Source organism: Pristis pectinata, chromosome 3 (genome assembly GCF_009764475.1).
Source record: "Pristis pectinata isolate sPriPec2 chromosome 3, sPriPec2.1.pri, whole genome shotgun sequence".
Lineage (NCBI taxonomy): Eukaryota > Metazoa > Chordata > Chondrichthyes > Rhinopristiformes > Pristidae > Pristis > Pristis pectinata.
In genome coordinates this window covers 79,746,132-79,768,098 of record NC_067407.1, presented here as the reverse complement: position 1 = coordinate 79,768,098, position 21,967 = coordinate 79,746,132, and the positions used below count along the sequence as shown (strand labels likewise).

Sequence of the window (21,967 nt, the reverse complement as noted above, 5' to 3'; positions counted from 1 at the left end):
ATCACAAGAGCCAGAGCCTTTACAGATTATATGCATCCACATTCATGACAGTGTCACTGTGTGCTCTTGTACTGCCGTGAAAGATTAGGTTGGATTATGTACTGAAGTCCCAGAATGGAGCTTCAATCTACAACCTTTGCATTAAGAGGTAAGAGAGCCAAGGGTAAAATAACTGGAAATCAATATATGCTCTTAAAGGGAAAGATGGCCCACAACTAAACTTTCTAATGAGAGGAAGAAATGCTAAGTAGTAAATATGGCCTCTGCAACTATTTAAGGTATTTAGCATTACAGGTGGGAATGAATTTACAAGCAATCTTCCCTTGAATTTCAAATCCTCTCTTTGCCTTTCATTGTTTGAGAGCTCAGAGAGGAAAGATTTAGCTCTACATTTACCTCTAATAGGAAACACTGCACTATTCTTCTTAGTGCTTTCCCAGTTATTGATTATAATGTACGATGTCATGGGCCTGAAGTTAAAGCAGTTTCTAAAGTAAACTGGGGCTGAAAGGATTAAATTAGCAGAATAAGTTATAAGGGCTTGCCACGTATTCACTTGAGCATTGCAAGTTTGGAGGGGATCTATTTGGTTTGAAATAATCGATAGGAGAGATAGTTTTCCTTGAGAGAAATTGGATCGGTACAAGAAAACAGGAGTGGAACTAACTAGATTGCTCTTACCAATAGCCAGCATTGGTTTGACAGGGGAATGGCCTCTACCCTTACTGCACTGATTCTAACCATTTACATCTCTGTGGGAAAATCTTGAATTACAGCCAGGCTATTCAAGGATAACATCACTTCTTTAAACATAGGGCAGTGGACATCTGGAAATGTTTTGAAAAGCCATGGGTGCCAGGTCAGTTGAAAATATCTGAACTGAGATTGGGAGATTGCTCATCAGGTCAAGTGCCGTGGTTAAGGGAACTAGATGGATATACAAACTCAAGGGTGGTGTTAAAGATCAAAAGGGAGGAGAGGTGGGCAGAACCCCCCTGGGGTAAATCCCAACAAATCAAGTTCAGTGCTGAAAGATCAGAATGAGTGATCAGCTCGCTGATCATTCCCACGCTCGAACGTTATCTCCCTGCACTGACAAGTCAGCTGAAGATTTAGAACACTTAACGAGTCAAAAAGCCACAGAGAAGACTGCAAACTGCTGTCGTCTCCGGTAGGGTGCTCACTGACAGACGAGAGGTCACTCAATGCAGTATCTCTGCAATTTCAGCAGGACACCCCCCCACCACCACCCCCCCCCCCCCCCCCGCCGCTGTTCCACTCAACTCACTCAAAACCATGCCGTTGTCCTGACATCTCATGGAAGGTCATCAACCCAAAAGCACCACTCTTAATGCCTCTACAGATGCTGCCTGACCTGCTCAATACCTCTGGCATTTTCTGATTTTAATCAGGAACTTGGGCTGTATTTTTTAGCCAACAGCCCTGTGCACTCTCACTCATGTTGACCCCAGCCAAGCAATGCCTTGTGTATAAAGTTCTTCCAAGTGCCAACACCCCAAACTCCAGAATCCTCCATTCTTAAACCACTCCCTCTCTCTACCTCTTTAAGAGACCCTTCAAATCTCATCTTATTGGTCACCAATTCCAACACCTCCTGACAGAGGTCAACTCTTTTCCCCCATCCTCACTGGATGGCACACACCCATTTGCGAAATAGCGACTACAACCAAACAGTGTGCTCCAAATGAGACTGAACAGGTAAGCAATATCAACGTCTTTTTTTTGTCCCATGTTCTGGTTGTATTATCCAACATTCCATGCATTATTTTTGTCATTAAATGAGATAAGCATTCTATTGTGTTGTGCTATTTTTCATTGAGAATAATACTTCAGACTTTAATTGCCATTTACAAGCCCTTTTGCTTAACTCAATTAAAGCCCCAATAAAAATCCTCATGAGCTCTGACCCCAGTCCCTAATCCTCTCTCCTTGTTGTTTAGAAACTATAACAAGCTTATAAAAGTCTTTGCCATCTAGGCTCATTGCAAAGGACACAAACAGGAACCAAACTGCAGACTCCTGGTGCTCCATTCGGCAACTTCCTCCCATTTTGATGGTGCAGAGTTTCCCATTTTTGGAAGGCTGTTTTAAGCCTGAATTCCTATGTTACCACAGGACTTATCGGCAAATCACCTGCTGAAATGAACATACCAGCTGCTTTACACGCGCCTTAAGCTTAAAGCTGTGCAGCAGTAGCGTACACACCAGGAGCCATGCTGGAGTGGGATATTCAGTCCAGACTCTGCAACAGAAGGCTCTTGGGTGAGGACTTGATTAAGATCTTGAGCAATTGCCAATGCTAAAGAATGTCCTTGATAAGTTGCTAACTCAAGTCTAATATGATTTGAAAGAGCTTCAGTCATAAGCTACAGAGTTCCTTGTCATTTGCTAATGCTGTCTGATGAGTACATTTTATCAGCCCACTTAGACCCATTTTTGAAGGCATGGGTTAACTGTATTACAGGCAATTTCTCCAAAATTCAAAGCCACTTCTTGCTAATCATCTAACAATGAAGCTTTAAGAAATGGATTCCGGTATTAGTTACATGGTTTAATTCAAATTAATGGATAATTCAAATTGGTTTTGACACAGAAACTAAAAATAACTAGTAATCATCAAGAGCAGACTCTTGGACAAAGACTAAATCTTTAATTCATCGTAGCTCCAGCACAAATTTTAAGTAATCTTATTAAACTGGATTGTTTCTGCCAAATACAGTTCCTTGAAACTTTTGTTTGCTCACATTGACCAACAACAATGTAGTCTCTTTCATATAGGGGCACCAAACTACAAACAGATTCTAGGACAGCTGATCCTGATCTATACAAGAAATTGAGATATGGCCCTTGGAAAGCTCAGGGATGCCAAGAGGCAATACCGTTTCAAAACAGAGTCCCAGACCAGCCGTCAATTACAGCAGGGCTTACATGCCATAACAGGCTACAAGACAAAGACGGGCTGCATAGTTAACAACAGCGCATCCCTTCCTGATGAACTTAACACATTCTATGTGCGTTTTGTAGAGAAGGGAAGTGGATGGTCACCACCCACCCTGACAGCCTCCAATGCAACTGAATCTGTGATCACCGAGGACGTAAGATCAGTCTTCCGGAGAGTGAACACGAGGAAAGCATCTGGCTCAGATGTGCTGATCAGCTGGCAGAAGTATCTGAGGACATATTTAACCTCTCCCTGCTTCAATCTCAGGTTCCCAACTGTTTTAAGAAGACCACTATCATCCCGAAGAAAAGCAAGGAAACATGCCTCAATGACTACCGCCCAGTGGCTCTGACATCCACCATCAGGAAGTGCTTTGAGAGGTTGGTCATGGCACACATCAACTCCAGCCTCCCAGACAATCTTGACCCACTGCAATTCGCCGATCACCGAAACAAGTCAACAGCAGATGCTATCTCCCTGGCCCTACACTCAGCTCTGGAGCATCTGGACAGTAAAGACACCTACATTAGACTATTGTTTATTGACTACAGCTCTGCCTTCAATACAATAATCCCAAGCAAGCTTGTCACCAAACTCCAAGACCTAGGACTCAACACCTCCCTCTGTAACTGGATCCTTGACTTTCTAACCAACAGACCGCAATCAGTGAGGATAGGCAGCAATAGCTCCGGCACGATTATTCTCAACACTGGTGCCCCACAAGGCTGTGTCCTCAGCCCTCTACTCTACTCCCTATACACTAATGACTGTGTGGCCAGATTCTGCTCTAACTCCATCTACAAGTTTGCAGATGATACCACCGTTGTAGGCCGTATCTCAAACAGTGATGAGTCAGAGTACAGGAAGGAGATAGAGAGCTTAGTGGAATGGTGTCATGACAACAACCTTTTCCTCAATGTCAACAAAACAAAAGAGCTGGTCATTGACTTCAGGAAATGTGGCAGTGTACATGCACCTGTCTACATCAACGGTGCTGAGGTCGAGAGGGTTGAGAACTTCAAGTTCCTGGGAGTGAACAGCACCAACAGCCCATCCTGGTCAAATCATGTAGATGCCACGGCCAAGAAAGCTCACCAGTGCCTTTACTTCCTCAGGAGGCTAAAGAAATTCAGCTTGTCCCCTTTGACTCTCACCAACTTCTACCGATGCACCACAGAAAGCATCCTATCTGGATGCATCATGGCTTGGTACGGCAACTGCTCTGCCCAGGACCGCAAGAAACTGCAGAGTTGTGGACACAGCCCAGCGCATCATGGACACCAGTCTCTCCTCCTTGGACTCTGTCTTTGCCTCTCGCTGTCTTGGTGAAGCAGCCAGCAGAATCAAAGACATCGCCCACCCAGGTCGTTCTCTATTCTCTCCTCTTCCTTTGGGTAGAAGATACTGGAGCCTGAGGTCATGTACCACCAGACTTAAAGACAGCTTCTACCCCACTGTGATAAGACTATTGAATGGTTCCCTTATAGGATGAGATGGACTCTGACCTCACGATCTACCTTGTTGTGACGTTGCACCTTATTGCACTGCACTTTCTCTGTAGCTGTGACACTTTACTCTGTACTGTTATTGTTTTTACCTGTACTACATCAATGGACTCTGTACTAACCCAGTGTAACTGCACTGTGTAATGAAATAACCTGTACGATCGGTATGCAAGACAAGTTTTTCACTGTACCTCGGTACAAGTGACAATAATAAACCAATACCCCTTGTTCAAATAGATGGGCTTTAAGAGCAAGTTAAGTGCAGGCTAGGGAAGGGACTTCTACAGCTCAGGGTTCTGATGGTTGGCGACGCCACAGACAATGGCAGGGTGGAAGGAATGGGGACATGTCACTGGTACAAGGACACAAGAGTTCACAGAAGATTGTAATATATTTTGGTAGAACAAGGAGAGATATGGGCTAAATGGTATAATTTTAAAGGCGGTGAAATGCAAGAAATCTGGTGTGTTCCTAGGCAAATCTTTCAGGGCTACGTTATTAATAAAGCACGTGACTCTGGGCATTAGAAATAGAGGGAGAATACAAAAAATCTGTGCATAAAGCACTAGTTTAGCCCTGGAGCAGAGGTCACACAGTCCCTTCCACCCCTCCCCCTTCTCTGCAACTGAAACACACTCACTTCTTAATGCTGCCTAGCTTGGCTGAAATGTCATCAACCCAAAACATAGACCGTTTCTCCTTCCACAGATGCCACCTGACCTGCTGAGTATTTCTAGCATGAACTGTGGATTATGGTGCACTGACATCAATTAAGGAAAAAGAGGGGAGCGCTTTCAAGTGTCAATGATTGCCTTCATTTCTCACATCAGTGAGGGTACTTGATCACTTCTGGTGAAGCAGCATCAACAATTATTGAGATTTAATCAGTTGCCAGCTCTTCATCTACTCAGACACCAGCACCAGTTTGGACCATTGGGCTGTTGTTAGACGGGAGAACCTGCAATAATGCTATTAGAAACTTCACCGGTGGGAGGAGCCCAGAGGAAGGTCCAGAAAATCTCTACACGCAGCACCTACTTGAAAACGTTCACAGCAACCACAACTGGAATCCCAAAAAGCTGAGCAATCTGGATCTGTTTCTGCAGGTTACAGCACCCATCAGCGACCAGCTTCAGGTTCTACAACAATAACACAGGCAGAATTGTTAAATAGAGCAGCCACTCCAAACACTCAGGTCAAGCAGACTCTGTTGAGAGAGGGGAAAATAGTAAATGTTTTAAGTCAATGATTGTCCCTTAGAAAAGGGAGGTTAGAAAATAAACAGAAGTACAAGGTAGGTATAGATGCGAGGGAAACGTACGGCAAGGAGTTAAGGAGTTAGAGCTACTCATTGGATCTGGCCTGGTGAAGATCAGCCCCAGTCTATCCCATTCCACCGTCTCCTACTGCTGGGTAATACGAACAGGCAGATCCAAATAAGGGGAGGAATAGAGTTGGTTTGAGGTTGCCCAGGGTGAAGTCAACATCTCTGAGAAAAGCATTTATTATAAATGGATTCTTGGACAAGTACTGAAGGGCAATGGGCCTCAAATGAGTTGGCAAAGACAATTCAATTGAAAGCAAATGATTTTCTGGCTCGATATCTGTCAAATTATGATTTTTAAAAAAAAGAGAAAATTTTCATACTTCAATTTTCTCTTCTCTGCTTGACAATTTTTGAAAGGCACAGATAAAGGTAGAGAGAAATCAAGAGGAAAGAAACTTCCTGTACTGTAGCTGCTCAATGACAGGGGACAAGGTTCATTGGTGTAAAATGTTCAGGAACATGGAAAGGTCACTATCAAGTTGATTGTGATGCATCCTACAGCATAGTGCACCCACGGCACTCAATAAAATTACACCCAAAACAAAACAACTGCAAGAAGTCCATGCAACAGCAAGGAATTGGTTGCAGGGTAGAAAACATCCAGTGATAGTTCTGGGTGGTTAGGCACAGTGTGCTCCACGAGTGAGTGTTGGGGCCATAACCATTTCTAATTTACTTCAATCAAGCTGGATGTTCTGGAAATACTTCATAGAAGAGCAACAAGATCAAATCCCAATGTTAACAGTAGAACACACATGGCAGAGGCATACCTGGTAAAGCAGTAACGCCGCAAAAGCAGTATGCAATAGACAGAGTTAAATGATCCCACAATCAAGGGTCTTGATCAAAACTTGCATCATACAAATGCCAGGCAATGACCATCTCCAAACGAGAGAGTCCAACCACCTACCCTTGACATTCAATGGTATAACCTTTAGAATCCCCCATCATCAACATTCTGGGGCTACTACTGACTAGACACTCAACTGGTCAGATACTGCGGCTATAACAGAGTTCAGAGGCTGGGTGTCCTGGGGCAAATGTCTCACTTCCTGACACCACAAAGCCTTTCTGTCATCCATGAGGAACATGTCAGGAGTGCGATGGAATACTCTCCACTTTGCTGGTTGAGTGCAATTTCAACATAAAGAACTGAATGCGCGGCAGTCCAAATCTTTACTTCCCCTGCCACCCATTCACCATGACTGCCATCTGCAACATGCACGGCAATTACGCGCCTCAACTGTTTTGCCAGCACCTGCCAAACCTGCAACCTCCACCATTTGGGAACAAGGTCAGCAAGTACATGCAAACACCACCACCTGCAGCTTCCCTCCAAGTCACACAGCATTCTGACCTGGAAATATATCACCAGCCTTTCACTGACATCCACATTCAAGCTTTTAATCATTTACGGGACTTTAAACAGAGGCAGCTATCAATTTTTATGAACTCTCAAAATCTACTTATGACTTTTAAATATTATTTGGGAGTATTTTACCTATGTATGTGGGAGAGGTGTTCATATTTGGACTCCACAGTGGTAAAGGTAGTGTCATATATAGAATGGACAAGGCACAATCATCAACAACACAAATTAAATCAACGAGGAAAAATTTAAGCAATTTTTGCTCTCTGTAGAAGTATACCCACCTCCTCCGTGTACTCTTTAGATAGGGGCTTCCCTGCAGTAACCTGAAAGAGAACAAATTAATGATGTAGTCATGTTTAAATACTTGCCCAAGTTGGAAGTGCAGGGGGAGTCTATATTTTATAAAAAAAACATCTTTGATTGGAATGTAAATGAAATGAAGAGACAATACAACAGAACTGACTTTTGCACAATGGCCCCACTTCAGAACATTGCAAAATGCTTTAGAGCCCATCTAGTGGGCAAGTACTGGCCAGGGTACAGAAAGCCCCTGCTTTTATCCTATAATGTCTTGGCATGTATTTTACAAATCTGTTCAATAGCCCAAGATCATTCCAGAATGCCAAGATACCACCTTAAACCCATTTCTACTCTCTTCTGCTTTCTCACCTTCAAGTGCAAGCAGTTCACAGGCTTTAATCACCAAGACTGAGTAGCTGTCTCTGCCACTATCCCACGGAGGAACTTCCCCAAAAGGTTTTCCTTGGCTTCTCTTCACACATTTGCACTGCCAGAGGCACCACCAAAAAGACTGCTACCTGCATTCTAATTCACTATCCCATTCAATCTTATCAATGCGAGCTGACCCACAAACTAATCTTTAAGTGGAACCTTAATACTAAAATTATTCGCCTCATCAGCAAGTCCCCCCATGGTCATGAGCATCCCTATCGCTAAACTTCTCTACACCAGCAATCTTCATTCATTCCTAACTTCTTGAGCATCACTGATCTTGAACTTCTGCCACCAGGAACTGGTCAGACCAAGCTCTAGAATTGCTTTGCTCAATCTCTCCCTTCCACACTTTCCTCTTAGTTCACTCTTTAAAACCCACATCACCTATCCATCATCTCCTCTGTGTGGTTCAATATCAAATTTTATTTGCAAACTTTCCTTCGATTGGCTTTTGCTTTTTTCCTCCAGAAAAGCTGCCGTTCAAGCACAAATTCCTATTGCACTGCCCTGAATCACATACTTAAACAACAACCTTCTTGGTCTAGGCCAAGCATAGCTAATGGGAGCCCTGGGTTAACAGTTGCAACCTTTTAGCTCAAGACTCCTTCAAATGCCATCAACCAGGAAGCTATAGTTGGCCACAGGATAATTCCCAGTTCACTGACAAACTGGCAGCAGTCACATCCACTTACACGAAGACTTGGCATTCTAAATTTTAGTTCCCATTCTCAATTTTTTTTTGCATCTCTACAAGGTCGTTGGAAATGTCTTAGTACAAAAAAAGTCAGTTTCAGATGAAATGTGGCGGCACAATTTAATTGTGCAGCAGGAGATGCTGAGTGGCCGATTGCCCTTCCCACATTTACTCACACTGGGCCCACCGCCATGCATCTTCAGAGCTCGGATCGTCGCCACAAGCACCACCACGTCAGGCTGAAGGCCCGAGGCCCTGCACTTGATGTTGAAGAACTTCTCCATTCCGATGTCAGCGCCAAAGCCAGCTTCAGTCACTGAAAAGCAAGGCACTATGATGAGGCCACCCAGAAAATATAAAGATCAAGCAAACCTTGATTTGAATGTTATTACCCTCTATTCCCACTCTGACCTCTTGTACATCACTGGCCTTAAACCTAAACAACTCAACACCTCAAATATAACCAGAAATGATTTTCTGAATGTCTGTAAAACCAGATCAGACAATACTTCAAACAGAAGCCAATGCCTGTTTCACTATTCAATAAGATCATAGCTGATCTGTCTCATGTGTCTTGCTCCACATCCTTACTTCAAAAAGTCTCCATCAATCCCAGACTCAAAGTTAATTCTACAGCATTTACTGCATTTTTGTGGGCACATTCTTCATTTCTGAAATAAGAGTTTTTATACTTCTCTCCTGCCCAATCCAACTTTGATTTTAATTTACCTCCTTTCACTCGAGACTCCTTTACTAGTGAAAAAGGGTTCCAGTCATACCATCGATTCCTCTTAAATTCCTAAAACAAAATCAACCACATGTAATCCAGGGAATATACATGTCTAGCTTGTATTATCTTTTCTCATAGCCCAAGCCTGGGAACTTAATAACATTCTGATGAACCTCCATGGCCTCCAAAGCTAACACATTCCTCCTGAGGTGCAGTGCTCAGAACTGTAGGTAGCGCCCCAGAAATGGATGCAGCGTGCCCACTGTGGTTTAATCACTACTCTGCAATGACTGCTGCAGAGCTTCCTCCCCCAACATTTTTCCTTTTATACTAGATTACTATATTCTAGTGTGCAAACAGATCCTTGATGGTGGTATGTGGAATGAGCTGCCAGATGCAGGTGCAATTACAACATTTAACAGACATTTAGACAGGTACATGGACAGGAAAGGTTTAGATGGATAGGGGCCAAACGCAGGCAAATGGGATTAGCTCAGGCAGGCAACTTGGTCAGCATGGACAAGTTAGGCCAAATGAACTGTTTCTGTTCTGTGTAACCCTATGAGTCTAATCCTAAACTGGTCAGTCAGTTCCCTACAATTACATGGGCTTTAATTTTAGCCATGTCTTTTATATGTAACACTATCAAATAACTACAAGTAGTCTGAACTACATCCACCAGTATTCCCTGTCAACCATCATTTCCTCAAAATATTCAATTGGATTTGTTCAAATCTCTCTAATCAACTTAATTTTCTGTGTTCAAAACAATGTTACTTCAAATGTCTGCACACTATTTATTCATGCATACTTTTTCAAAAACACACATACAAATATCAGATACAAAGGAACCTTGGTGGGAAAATGAAATCATTGGTTTTGGTTTATTATTATTGTGACTTGTACTGAGGTACAGTGAAAAAACTTGTCTTGCATACTGTTCATACAGATCAATTCACTACAGAGTGCATTGAGCTTCAAAGGTTCACCTCTCATACAGCACATTTGAAAAACAGGAAATAGATCTTATTCCTCAAGGAGTTGAGGAATGAAGAATTTGAATGCAAGGGATGATCGATGTTATGCTTTCTGATAAATCAATGGCTATATAATTTCATTGATGGCTGGGAATAGAATTTCCTTTCCTGCATTATTCACCTATTAGATACAGGTCCAGTGGTAGGGGATTTGCCCCTCCCACCCCCAAACCTGTTTCTACTAATGAGGACTTGTGGTTGGTCTACAATTCGATTCCAAATACCCACTTCTACCCATATCCTTTAATACTTTGATTAAACAAAAAAAATCTATCAATCTTGGATTTAAAACCAACAACCATTTGCATAAACTGCAGTTTACAAAAGAGTTCCCAGGTTTCATCACCCTTTGTGTGTGGACTGATCCTGATGACACAGGATATGTCGAATGGAGTGCTTCCTGTGGGTTCAGCACAAACATCTCAAAGCTGCCACTTTTAGGTCAGATGTGCAATACAAAAGTTAAAAAAAGGACTTCAAGCCTTTTCTTCTAAAGAGGTATTGAATTTTTGTTTTACAGAAATGCAATATTACAAGAAAGATAAGCACACTCTGAATGCTCAAATAAAATTGAGGGTTAGTCAGGGTAACTCATCTTTAATGCACTTCTGCTGTGAAGGTAATTGACTCTGAGGAGGTCAGGTTCCATTTGAACTGATGGCCTTCCAGCAAATGCCACCATCTCCTCAAAGAGGAAAGGATGCTAAACAGATGTAAGCAGAGGAAAGATTGATTTAATATGAAATTAAACACAGATCTGGTCATGATGCCGGAAAGAAATTACTGTTCAATTTGCACAGATTTAAGATGATTATAATTTCCTGCTTTGCTGTATCTTTTTCCATCATATAATCGTGTCCTACTTTTTGGAATGAGAGCCCATTATGGGTGAGTGGAAGAACACTACAATTATAACTCCACACACCTGGTAGCATTTGCAGAGTTAAAGTCCATAGGGCTGACAACTGTGCCTATACTTTAGTAGCTTAAGCAGCAGTTCAGAAATTATTTCAAGTACGAAAAACCTATCACTGGCCTTTCTGTTGTCAGTATCCTAATTCATATCCATCATTGTTAGACCACACTTAGAGTACCGTGTCCAGTTCTGGTCGCCTCATTATAGGAAGGACTTGGAACCGTTGGAAAGGGTGCAAAGGAGGTTTACCAGGGTGCTGCCTGGTTTAGAGAGTATGCATTATGAAGAGAAACTAAGGGAGCTAGGGCTTTACTCTTTGGAGAGGAGGAGGATGAGAGGAGACATGATAGAGGTGTACAAAATATTAAGAGGAAGAGATAGAGTAGACAGCCAGCGCCTCTTTCCCAGGGCACCAATGCTTAATACAAGAGGGCATACCTTTAAAGTAATGGGTGGTAAGTTCAAGGGAGGAGCTATCAGAGGAAGGTTTTTTACCCAGAGAGTGGTTGGGGCATGGAATGCGCTGCCTGGGGTGGTGGTGGAGGCAGATACATTGGTCAAATTCAAGAGATTGCTAGGTAAGCATATGGAGGAATTTAAAATAGAGGGGTATGTGGGAGGAAGGGGTTAGATAGACTTAGGAGAGGTTTAAAGGTCGGCACAACACGGTGGGCCAAAGGGCCTGTATTGTGCTGTACTGTTCTATGATTCTATGATTTCCACCCATCATTCCTGGTGATGCACTTTGGGAGGTCGATTGCAAGAGGAAAGTATACAGTAAGTGGCAGAACCCAGAGGATCATTGATGTATGGAGGGATCTTGAGTGTGCAACCAGAGTGTCATGGAAGTGACCACAGAAGTAGATAGGGTGGCAAAGGCAGCATACTGCATGCTTGCCTTTATCGACTGGGACATTGAGTGTAAAAGTTGGGAAGTCATGCTGCAGCTGTACAAAACTTTGATTATTAGGCCACAAGGGGAAGACTGTGCTCAGTTCTGATTGCCACACTACAGGAAGGATGTGGAGGCTTTGGGAAGGGTGCAGAAGAGGTTCACCAGGACGCTGCCTGGATTGGAGTGCATAAACTATAAAGGAAAGTTTTTAAATGAAGGATAAAAGGGGCAGGCACGGTAGCGTAGTGGTTAGCGTAACGTTATTACAGCGCCAGCGACCCAGGTTCAATTCTGGCCACTGTCTGTGAGGAGTGTGTACATTCTCCACATGTCTGCGTGGGTTTCCTCCAGGTGCTCTGGTTTCCTCCCACATTCCAAAGACATATGGGTTAGGAAGTTATGGGCATGCTATGTTGGCGCTGGAAGAGTGGGCGACACTCTTGTGGTAGGTACCAAACAGAAGATGCACTTCACTGTGTACATGTGGACTAATACAGATATCTATCTCTCTTATCTTTCTTTTTAATAAAGAATGATAAGTGCCTGGAACACCCCACCAGGGAAGGTGGTAGAAGCAGATAGGGCAGAATGGTTTATAGGCATTTAGACAGGACACATGCACAGGCAGGGAATACAGGGATGCAGACTACGTGCAGGCAGATGGAATTAAATTAGATTAGCATCATGGTTGGTGCAGATACGATGGGCTGAAGGGCCTGCTTCTGTGCCATATTGTTCTATATCGAGTTCAGACCTATACTGGCATTCCACAAATTTTCATTTCTCATGTCAGCATCAAACCTCTATGCCTGACCTTGACCACCTCCCAGCTACACAACATCAACAACAATCTCACGTCCCTGTCCTCTCTTGTTGTCCTCAATTTTTAAACTGCTGGTCGTCACATTTTCAACTGCCTAATGCTCAGGTTCTGTCCCTAAATCACTCACTCTCCTCCCCTCTGTGACTACGCAGACTGCAACATTTCAAGGCAGCAACTCACCACCATCTTCTTAAGAGTATTTAGGATGATTAATAAATGCCAGCCTTGCTGGTGACTTTGGTTACTTCTGTCAAACTTTACTAAGTCCTATATAGAGTCACAAGACATACGATACATTAAAGTGCCACGTAAATGCAAACTTGCTGTTTCAAGCAGAACCCATGCATTCAGCTGTCACTCCCAAATCCACTGAAATGCAGATGCATAAAAATAAGGTGCAGGAGACAGATTCTTATTTATACATATAGTTATACATTGCAGTAATAAATTTAACTGCACAGAGCATTTACTGAAAACATCAATGCGTTGGGGGGGATCTATCATACAGCAGCACAACCAGTTAAGTTACAGTAACATCTCCAGCATAACAGCAGAAGTGTCATGGCGCTGACATGGTAACACCCAAATAATATGCATAAAGTCATAACTTGTTACTTAGTGCTCATCAAGCTTGACTGACAGGGCAATTATCAGCTCCGCAAGGTGAAGCACTGTTACAATGTGCGGCTTTGGCAAAACTTGATCAATACAAAGTCCATTTTCATTCAGTATTTTACTGCCCCACAATCCAGATCTGGTTAAGTCCCTGGGGGGCAGGGGTCTATACCCTAACAAATTAATGCACCTCAAAATCACAATCATTGCAAACTTCAGGAATGGTACCTGCAACTTGTTTGGGAGCTCTCTCACCTCCAAACCAGATTTTGAGGTCTTAAGCCCAAGTGAATGGTTTGAGCATCTAACTCCTTTGGAGTATTGAGTGCAATTCTGGTTGCTCCATTACAGGAAGGATGTGGAGGCTTTGGAAAGGGTGCAGAAGAGGTTTATTAAGATGCTGCCTGGATTAGAGGGTATGAGCTACAAGGAGAGGTTGGACAAACTTGGGTTATTTTCTCTGGAGTGGAGGGCAAGGGAAGGCCTGATAGAAATTTAAGATCATTAGAGGCATAAAGAGGGTAGACAGTCAAAATCTTTTTCCCAGGGTAGAAATGTCAAGTACTAGAGGACATGCATTTAAGGTAAGAGGGGGAAAGTTTAAAGGTGTGTGGGGCAATTTTTTTTAAAAAGCAGAGCAGTAGGTCCCTGGGCTAATGGTGGAAGCAGATAAGGCAATGGCCTTTAAGAGGCTGTTAGACAGACACATGAATATGCAGGGCATGGATCATGTACAGTCAGAAGAGAATTAGTTTAATTCAGCATTGTGTTTGGTGCGGTCATTGTGAGCCAAGTAGCCTGTTCCTATGCTCCACTCTTCTCTGTTCTTTAGTGCACTTCATCATTGGAGGTACAGCTTGAGGACAGAGCAATAAACCAAGGTCCTGGAAGCAGGTGGAGACAGGTGATCTCACACCAACACATTCAAGGAGCTCCTGCACATTTTGACCAACATTATCAAACACAGATTGTCTGGTTACCTCTCTAACTGCTCCTTGTAAAAGCTTGCTATGTGCAATCTGGCTGCCACCTTTCAACAGAAATGACCAGAGCAGTTGCCGAACAGCAGAAGATACAGCACAGAAACGTGCCATTTGGCCCAACAAGTCCATGCTGACATTCGGGTCATGTTTCAGAAGATGCAGAAAACACACCTAAAGGTCTCTACTATTGCTCGTCTGGTTGAAATGAAACAGCAATTTTCAATCATGAGTAAAGTGATGCCAGCAAACAGTACATAATTTATTCTGGCAAACAGATTCTCTGGAGGCATCAATTAGATTCTTTTTAAAGTTAAATCAATGGCAAATAAATCATTGTACACAACTGTAATTATAAAGGACAAGTCTATTGAATGCAGAGATAAGAGTGGCTTGATGCGTTGATTTCATGACCAAAAGTAGCTGCATTTTTTTTAAGATGCGTTCTTGGCAACGAGCACAGAGATACAGCTCGGAATGGGCAGGTTTATAAAAAGTGAGAAATGTATCATGACACCGATTCAACAACAGGATATGTTGGAGTTCAACATATTTAGCTACCATGCACTGTTATGTGCTAACAAGAACATATTTTCAAAGGATTATTTACTTTCTTGTTTGTAAAATAAGTATTGAGGAAATAGATGAAAATAATTCTAGAGAAACGTGGCAGGATGTAGCTTGAATGAATGCTCTTCAAAGCACGGAATACTAAGAGGGAACTGGCCTGCGTGATTCCAAAGGAAATGTGTACACAAGCAATCAACTGAAATAAAGTGAACCTGCACAAATACAAAATGGCACAGTTCGTAACATTCCAAACTGCACCTCAAATAACTAGACAGAAAAACCGGTATCTTCCCATTATTACTGCTTTTCCTTTCCAGAGGTAAGCAACTTTGCTTGCATATTGTTGTAGCTGTTTGTACACTACTTACCAACTTTAAGCACTGCATTCACACAAACACAGTCAAAACATGTCACTTTATTCCTCATCACCTCTCATGGTCCCCTCCTGTGTAACATTATATTTATTCCTGGGTACAATAATCAGGGAAGTTAATGATGAACTCCACAACTGGAACGGTGCGTCAAATTGGGTCAACGGAAAGAATGCAAGTGTCCTAGACCATGCAAAATAATTGACAAGAATACATAGTATAAGGGTTTCATGGAAGAGAAATTTCAGCTGCAATGGATAAGCTGTGGAAGTTTTCCTTAGAGCAAAAGGAGATTGATAGAGGTGTACAGGATCCAAGGCAAGGCATAATTCCAAGGCATAAAAGGCTATGCACCAAATGTACGTACATGGAACTAGTACAATAGGTGGCATGGACATGATGGGCCGAAGGGCCCGTTTCTATACTACATGATTCTATGACTCAATGAGGATTTTGACTGGCTTATATACAGGGCAAGTAGAGGGTTGCTGTTCTCATGAGCAGATGAAATCAGGACCAAGAGAAATGGGTGTAAGGAGATACAAGAGACTGCAGGTGCTGGAATCTGGAGCAAAAACAATCTGCAATCTGCTGGAGGAAGTCATTGGGTCAGGCAGCATCTGTGGGCGGGGGGGGGGGGGGGGGGTGCGCGGAGACAAGAATTATCAACCCTCGCATTGGTTTTGACCTGAAACGTCAGCAATTCTTTCCACCCCCACAGATGCCGACATGAGTAGCTCCCTGCGTGACTGGCAAACACACTTTCACTCAGTCAGCAGGTTTGTGGTTCTCCATCCACAGGTGTCCAAAAAGCAGCATCCACTTGGGAGAGGAAATGGTTAATTGATGAAGTCATATGTTGACAAGGAAAAAAAACCGGAAGACATTTGTTGAGCTTCCCTTCAAAACATCTGTACACTACTTCCTCCATGTCCTGGAAAGGCTTTTCCTGAAAGTTGACAAAGGACACGGAACTGCCTTTATCTGACTTGATCCTGCCACAGCTGGTGTTTCCCCTTTGCCTTTCACTGTTAATCTCTGCTCAAAATCTCATTATCCAAAGTGAAACGTGGATTGCGCCCAAGACTAGGGTTGAAAAGATAACCAAGTCATTTGTGGTCAATTTGAGAGATTAAAACTAACAATTTATGGACGTATTGGAAGACATTTTTTTTAAAAAAACATATGCTGCAATCCAGGTTGTCATATATTAGGCATCAGGTTTCAAAATGAATGTATGAGCACATAACTTGCCCCAACCCATGAGATGTTTAAATTAAAAACCTATTTTCCCTCTCAGGATATCCAAGCCAATATTTATTCCTCAAAAAAATGGATTTTGTTTCAAATAAAAATACACACAAATGAGATGTGGGTGTCAACGGCAAAGCCAGCATATATTGGCCATTTGAGCTGCTTTCTTAAACCACTGCAGGTGCTGTCGGGTCAGGATTAACTGAGATTTAACCCTTGTTGCTACAATGGAACAACAGTAGAACACTGTGTAACCTGGACATGGTGTTCCCAAGCATCTGCTGCCTTTGTCGCTATAAGCAGCAGGGCTTGCAGTGTTGTTGAAAATCCCATAAATTGGGGAAATGCAGAGACACAGAGACACCCATCCAGCCCACCACATTTATGCTGACTATCAAACATCCATTTACACTAATCCTACCATGCTTGTATTCTTGCTACACCCCACCACTAACCTACGCACTAGGGACAATTTACAGTGGCTAATTAACCAACCAGCCTGCAGGTCTTTGGGATGTGGGAAGAAACCCGGGGAAAACCCAGGCAGCTACTAAGGGAATGTTGCCAACTCCACACAAATAGCACTGGAAGTGGGATTGAACTCGGGACTCTAGAGCTGGGAGGCAGCAGCCACCATTGCTATCTTGTAAATGGCATTCACTGCAGCCCTCCACCAGTTGGAGAGTGGATAATTATGGCATATTGCTCCAGATAATGCGACCTTTGGATGTGGCATGTGGAAACTGTTCCATGAGCTCACCCTTATAGATAATGGAAAGGCCTTGGGAAGTCCAGGAGCAAGTCGTTTTCTCAGATACCCACCCTGTGACCTGTTGTTGTAGGTACAGTATTTATATGACAGGTTGAATTAAATTTTCCGGTAAATGCTGACTGCCTGAGAGGTGAACTCAGGAACAGTAATATTATTGAATAACAAGGGAAAGTGGTTAAATTCTGTCTCCCTACTGATCATCACTAGAGATGCAGGAATGTTACTCCCCATTATATTTTTAAATTCAGCTAGAACATACCCAGGTCTTGCTGAATGAAATCATAGACTGCTTCATTTGAGGAATTGTGATGGGAACTGAGCACTGATCAGCAAGAGCCACAATTCCGATCTATTTTAGGTCCAGAATGGGTGACCTCCCAGTTCTCAGCACCAAGTGGGGCAAACTGTGACAGATGTGGTTCAGTCTCCCTTGGGTCAGCGTCAAGCTTGGGATAAAACAGCTTACTTACCCACAAACCCCTCCTTGCCAACCAGCTTCAGCGCCAACTTGTCAGCCAAAACCGAAGAATTGCCGTGTGCGATGTTTGCAAACGGTCCAGCATGTACAAACACAGGGGTTCCCTGCAGGAGGTAGGAAAGGAATGATAGGCTATTAAAAAGCATCCAACACTGGCAGTAACATCAAGGGAATTATTTCCAGCATTTCTCTCAATCCCCCCAAATCCAAAACAGAGTAAACCTGATTAACAGTTCACATAAAATAAAACAAACATCTACACAGCTTCCAATAGTCAATCAGCACATATAACTTCAATTAAAATTCAAAACTGCTGCACAGTTGCTTTCAAAGGCTAAAATGTAAAGCTAATGCTAGAGGTTTCTATGATTACATTTGACAGCAGCACCTTTAAATTGGAAGAACATTCCCAAAATATTTGATGAAAGCTTAATCAGATAATACCACCAAACCACAGCAGGAGATGCCAGAACAGGAGTCCAAATGCTTGTGCATTGGTAAAAAAATTTCACAAGTTTCACAGTATTGAAATGGGCTTTCACTTTACAGAAATTAAAGACCTTTCATAGGTTCCTCCTTTCTGGAAAAAATCCCTTACCAGTTCAGTCTTTACCCATGTTATGGCCTCATTTGTGGCACTTAGACTCTTATTTGCACTTTCTGCAATGCCTTTTTATCCATTTTGTACTGGATCCATACATCCAATTGTGGCGCAATGCATTTAACATTGCAGTTCCGCTCAAGAACTGAACATCATTTGGACTTTCACAACTGACTTATATTGATACTTCTAACAATTTATGAATGTGCTCCTTTTATACATCTATAGCAAACAATTCTGAGCAGGCAGCCTTCTTAGGCAAGGGAAGAATCAAATTGGCTTACCCAGATGGCAAATGTGACCATGGAAACTGCTACCCATTAACTTTACATCCTAATCTGTTGGAAGCACCTGTACAGCAATTTTGAATTCGACAATGAAGTTATGCCTGTTGAAAGCCGTGGTTGTTTGCCTGATTTTTATTACTATTTGCAAATTTACTTTTCACAGCTAGAGTGCTCTGTCTCTGGATAAAGTCCTTATTATGAAGCAGACAGGACAAGTAGGAATAATACTCGTTCACTACCTATGGGAAGGAGGTCAAAGTAAACTGGAGGGCGATGACAATCACTGACGTCAGTCCTCCAGTTTTGATTCTTAGTGACTTCATTTTTTGGTATCAAGTTCCCAGTCAGTTTCACAGACTCTTTCAGCAAAACTGCTCCTGATCATACAGAGTTGATGTTAACTCGACCAAGGAAACAGGATTGAGACAGAGTGAATATGGGGAATTAACCATTTCCGAATGTTCGGTGTTCCTTTGGAGAACAGGATGAAGCAACGGAAGGGTTCACAAACCGACTTGACCAGCCTGATGGACCACATCAAGGGAGTAGCCTTCCCTTCATCATCTATCACATCCTCCAATTCCCTCTGTGTTGGCTGCAGTACTCCATCTATTCTCCTTCAATCCATCTCAGTATCAACTCTTGGAAGTTGCCAAACCCTTCAAGTGTTCTATTCCTCTATTCCAGTTGGTAAATCCAAAAGTTCCTTTCTTCTTCATTCCCTTCAACACTGAACTTTTACAACCTTCCCCTTCATGCTTAATTTTTTATTTAAAAAAACACAAATCACTTTTTAAATGAATAACAACAAAATGACCTCGACTTTAAAAATTGCCCAAAACTTGCCATGTGTTTCTGTTCCTCTGGGCCCCTCAAGATCCATCTGTAAAAACACAAACTACCCATCACTCACACGGGGGCTGGGGGGGTGGTGGGGTGAAGAGAAAGTGCTACAATGGTAACAGGAAGATGCAAACACAAAGATGGATATCAGGTTCCGGAGGCAGATGCACTATTAACTGAAATCCAGTTGCCAAATATTTATCAATTGGAGAGTTAATAGACTTTTCTTGACCCTTCCCAGAACCACAAAATTGCTTGGGTAACAAATTTGAAGCATATGGTATTGAGGTACAGTTCAGTCGTGAATCAGACTGATCGAGTTCCTTCTGTCCCCATGCATCTTAGTAGGAATCAGCATGCTCAGGGGAAGCATTTTCTCCTTGAAGTTAGGATTTCATAGGTTTAAGCTTATGTGAACATTATCCAAGAGGACCCTCAGCGCGGGACTGAAGGAATGCCGCACTGTCAGAAAATGCCCTCTTAAATACGTGTTAAACCTCAGGTGAACATAAAAGAGCCAATGAGACCACCGTAAATTTTTCTCCAGCACTCAAAGATCAGTTCTTTTTAATTTATTAGTGTTTTCTTTTAATTAACTTCAATTCAATTAAAAAAAAATTACTTCCCTTGTTATAGATCAAATTCTCAATGTCAGACATTAACTTAAAGTGACTTGGAGGAACCACGTCAGGCAAAGCAACACCTCAGCTTTGGCTTCTGCCAAAAGTTCTCAGAATGGGTGGGGGCTCAGCCTGCTTGCCATCCACAATCCAGGTGTCAAAAGCAAACTGTCACTGGACTTAGAGGCAGAGAACTACTACATGTCCCATCCCAGGGCAGGCAGCCATTCTGAGTAATATGCACATAGTTCAGCATGATCCAGATGAAGATCAATTTTTTGTGGAACCTCAATAGGTTGCTACAATTCCCATTTTACAATTAGAAGTACTTCATTGGCCCTTGACCACTCCAGAGTGCCTGGCGATCAATGCAACCTCCTTTTCTTTAATTCTGTTTCAATGAAATCTCAGAATTTGTGTGCTCTTACCTCTAGTGTTTGCATCAATGTTGGCTTGATTGCATCTTTCATCAGGACAGCCAGTGCGCCACTAACTCCCTGCACAAACCGAGAACAGAGAAAGTTATTCTATAAATGAAGTGGTATTGAAATGCATGTCATTCCCAGAGAGAAATTTATTGACTAATTGAAAATTCCAGAAGATGCGAGTTTCAAACCCACCAAAGGGTTTGAGAGTGAACAATGTGATCTCCCTTGCAGTGAAGCTATCCAGAGATTAGACGGCCATTTTGCTGAACACCTCTGTTCAGTCCACAAGAGTGACCCTCAACTCTCAGTGGCCCGTCACCAAGTTGACATCCAACTCTGGGCTGCACCGAAACAGTATAAATTCAATGAGCATCATCTCTTCTTCCACCCAGGCTTGCTTCAGCCCTCAATATTGAAACCAACAGTTTCAGATAACCAGACTTTCCAGTTTATGTCAGCACTGGTCAGTTTTGATGAAAGGTCATCAACCCAAAACACCATCTATTTCTCTCTCCACAGATGCTTCCTGATCTGCATTTCTGGTTTCTGCTCTTATGCTCTAATTTGAGAACTCTGGTTACAAGCATAAATGTAGAAAGTCTGGAGTATTCCAAGAACCCCAGCTGGTTACTAATATCCCGCAGGGAAGGAAGCTTGTTGTCCTTGCTTTTGCATCCAAGTGTAGGTTTCAGTAACATGCCAATGTGGTAGATTCTCAAGTACTGTCCTCTACCTTCCTCCACTAGCGCCCATCCAGAGTTAGACCATGGAAGAAGCACAATGAGAAAATTTGATCCAAATACAGTAGACATCACTGGTGCTCTGGAAGGCCAATCTTCAATGAGTAACTGCCTTGTTGGATCTGGAGGAGCAGCCTCACGAATGGGGTGGAGAGATGGGAACTCCCATCTAGTTTCTCATGTGCCTAGAAGAGCAAGCCTCTGGCAGAACTTCGGTGAATCAGTAAGCTGCAAGCCTCTATTCCAGTCCAGTTACCAGCAGATGAACTGGGCTGACATAGCTCTACAATAACTTATCAACGAGCTGGTAGACCATCTCATTTAACCATCCTCTCAAACACATGCTTTAGAAAACCTTAATTGTAATCTGCATAACCTGCAATTAAGAGCAAGCCTCTCTCCGCTTCACTAT

At 42.7% G+C, this 21,967-nt stretch overlaps 1 protein-coding gene across 2 annotated transcripts in view; it reads right to left on the bottom strand.

The window, feature by feature from the left end:
- mthfd1l (methylenetetrahydrofolate dehydrogenase (NADP+ dependent) 1 like) overlaps positions 1-21,967 on the bottom strand; it is a 151,919-nt gene that overhangs the window by 63,732 nt on the left and 66,220 nt on the right. For both annotated transcript variants that reach the window (XM_052011374.1, XM_052011375.1), the window contains 5 exons: positions 20,816-20,884; positions 18,029-18,140; positions 8,772-8,911; positions 7,448-7,489; positions 5,506-5,606 (listed from right to left, as the gene is read on the bottom strand). In XM_052011374.1, coding sequence (XP_051867334.1) covers positions 5,506-5,606; positions 7,448-7,489; positions 8,772-8,911; positions 18,029-18,140; positions 20,816-20,884 — 464 coding nt within the window. The remainder of the gene's footprint in view (positions 1-5,505; positions 5,607-7,447; positions 7,490-8,771; positions 8,912-18,028; positions 18,141-20,815; positions 20,885-21,967) is intronic.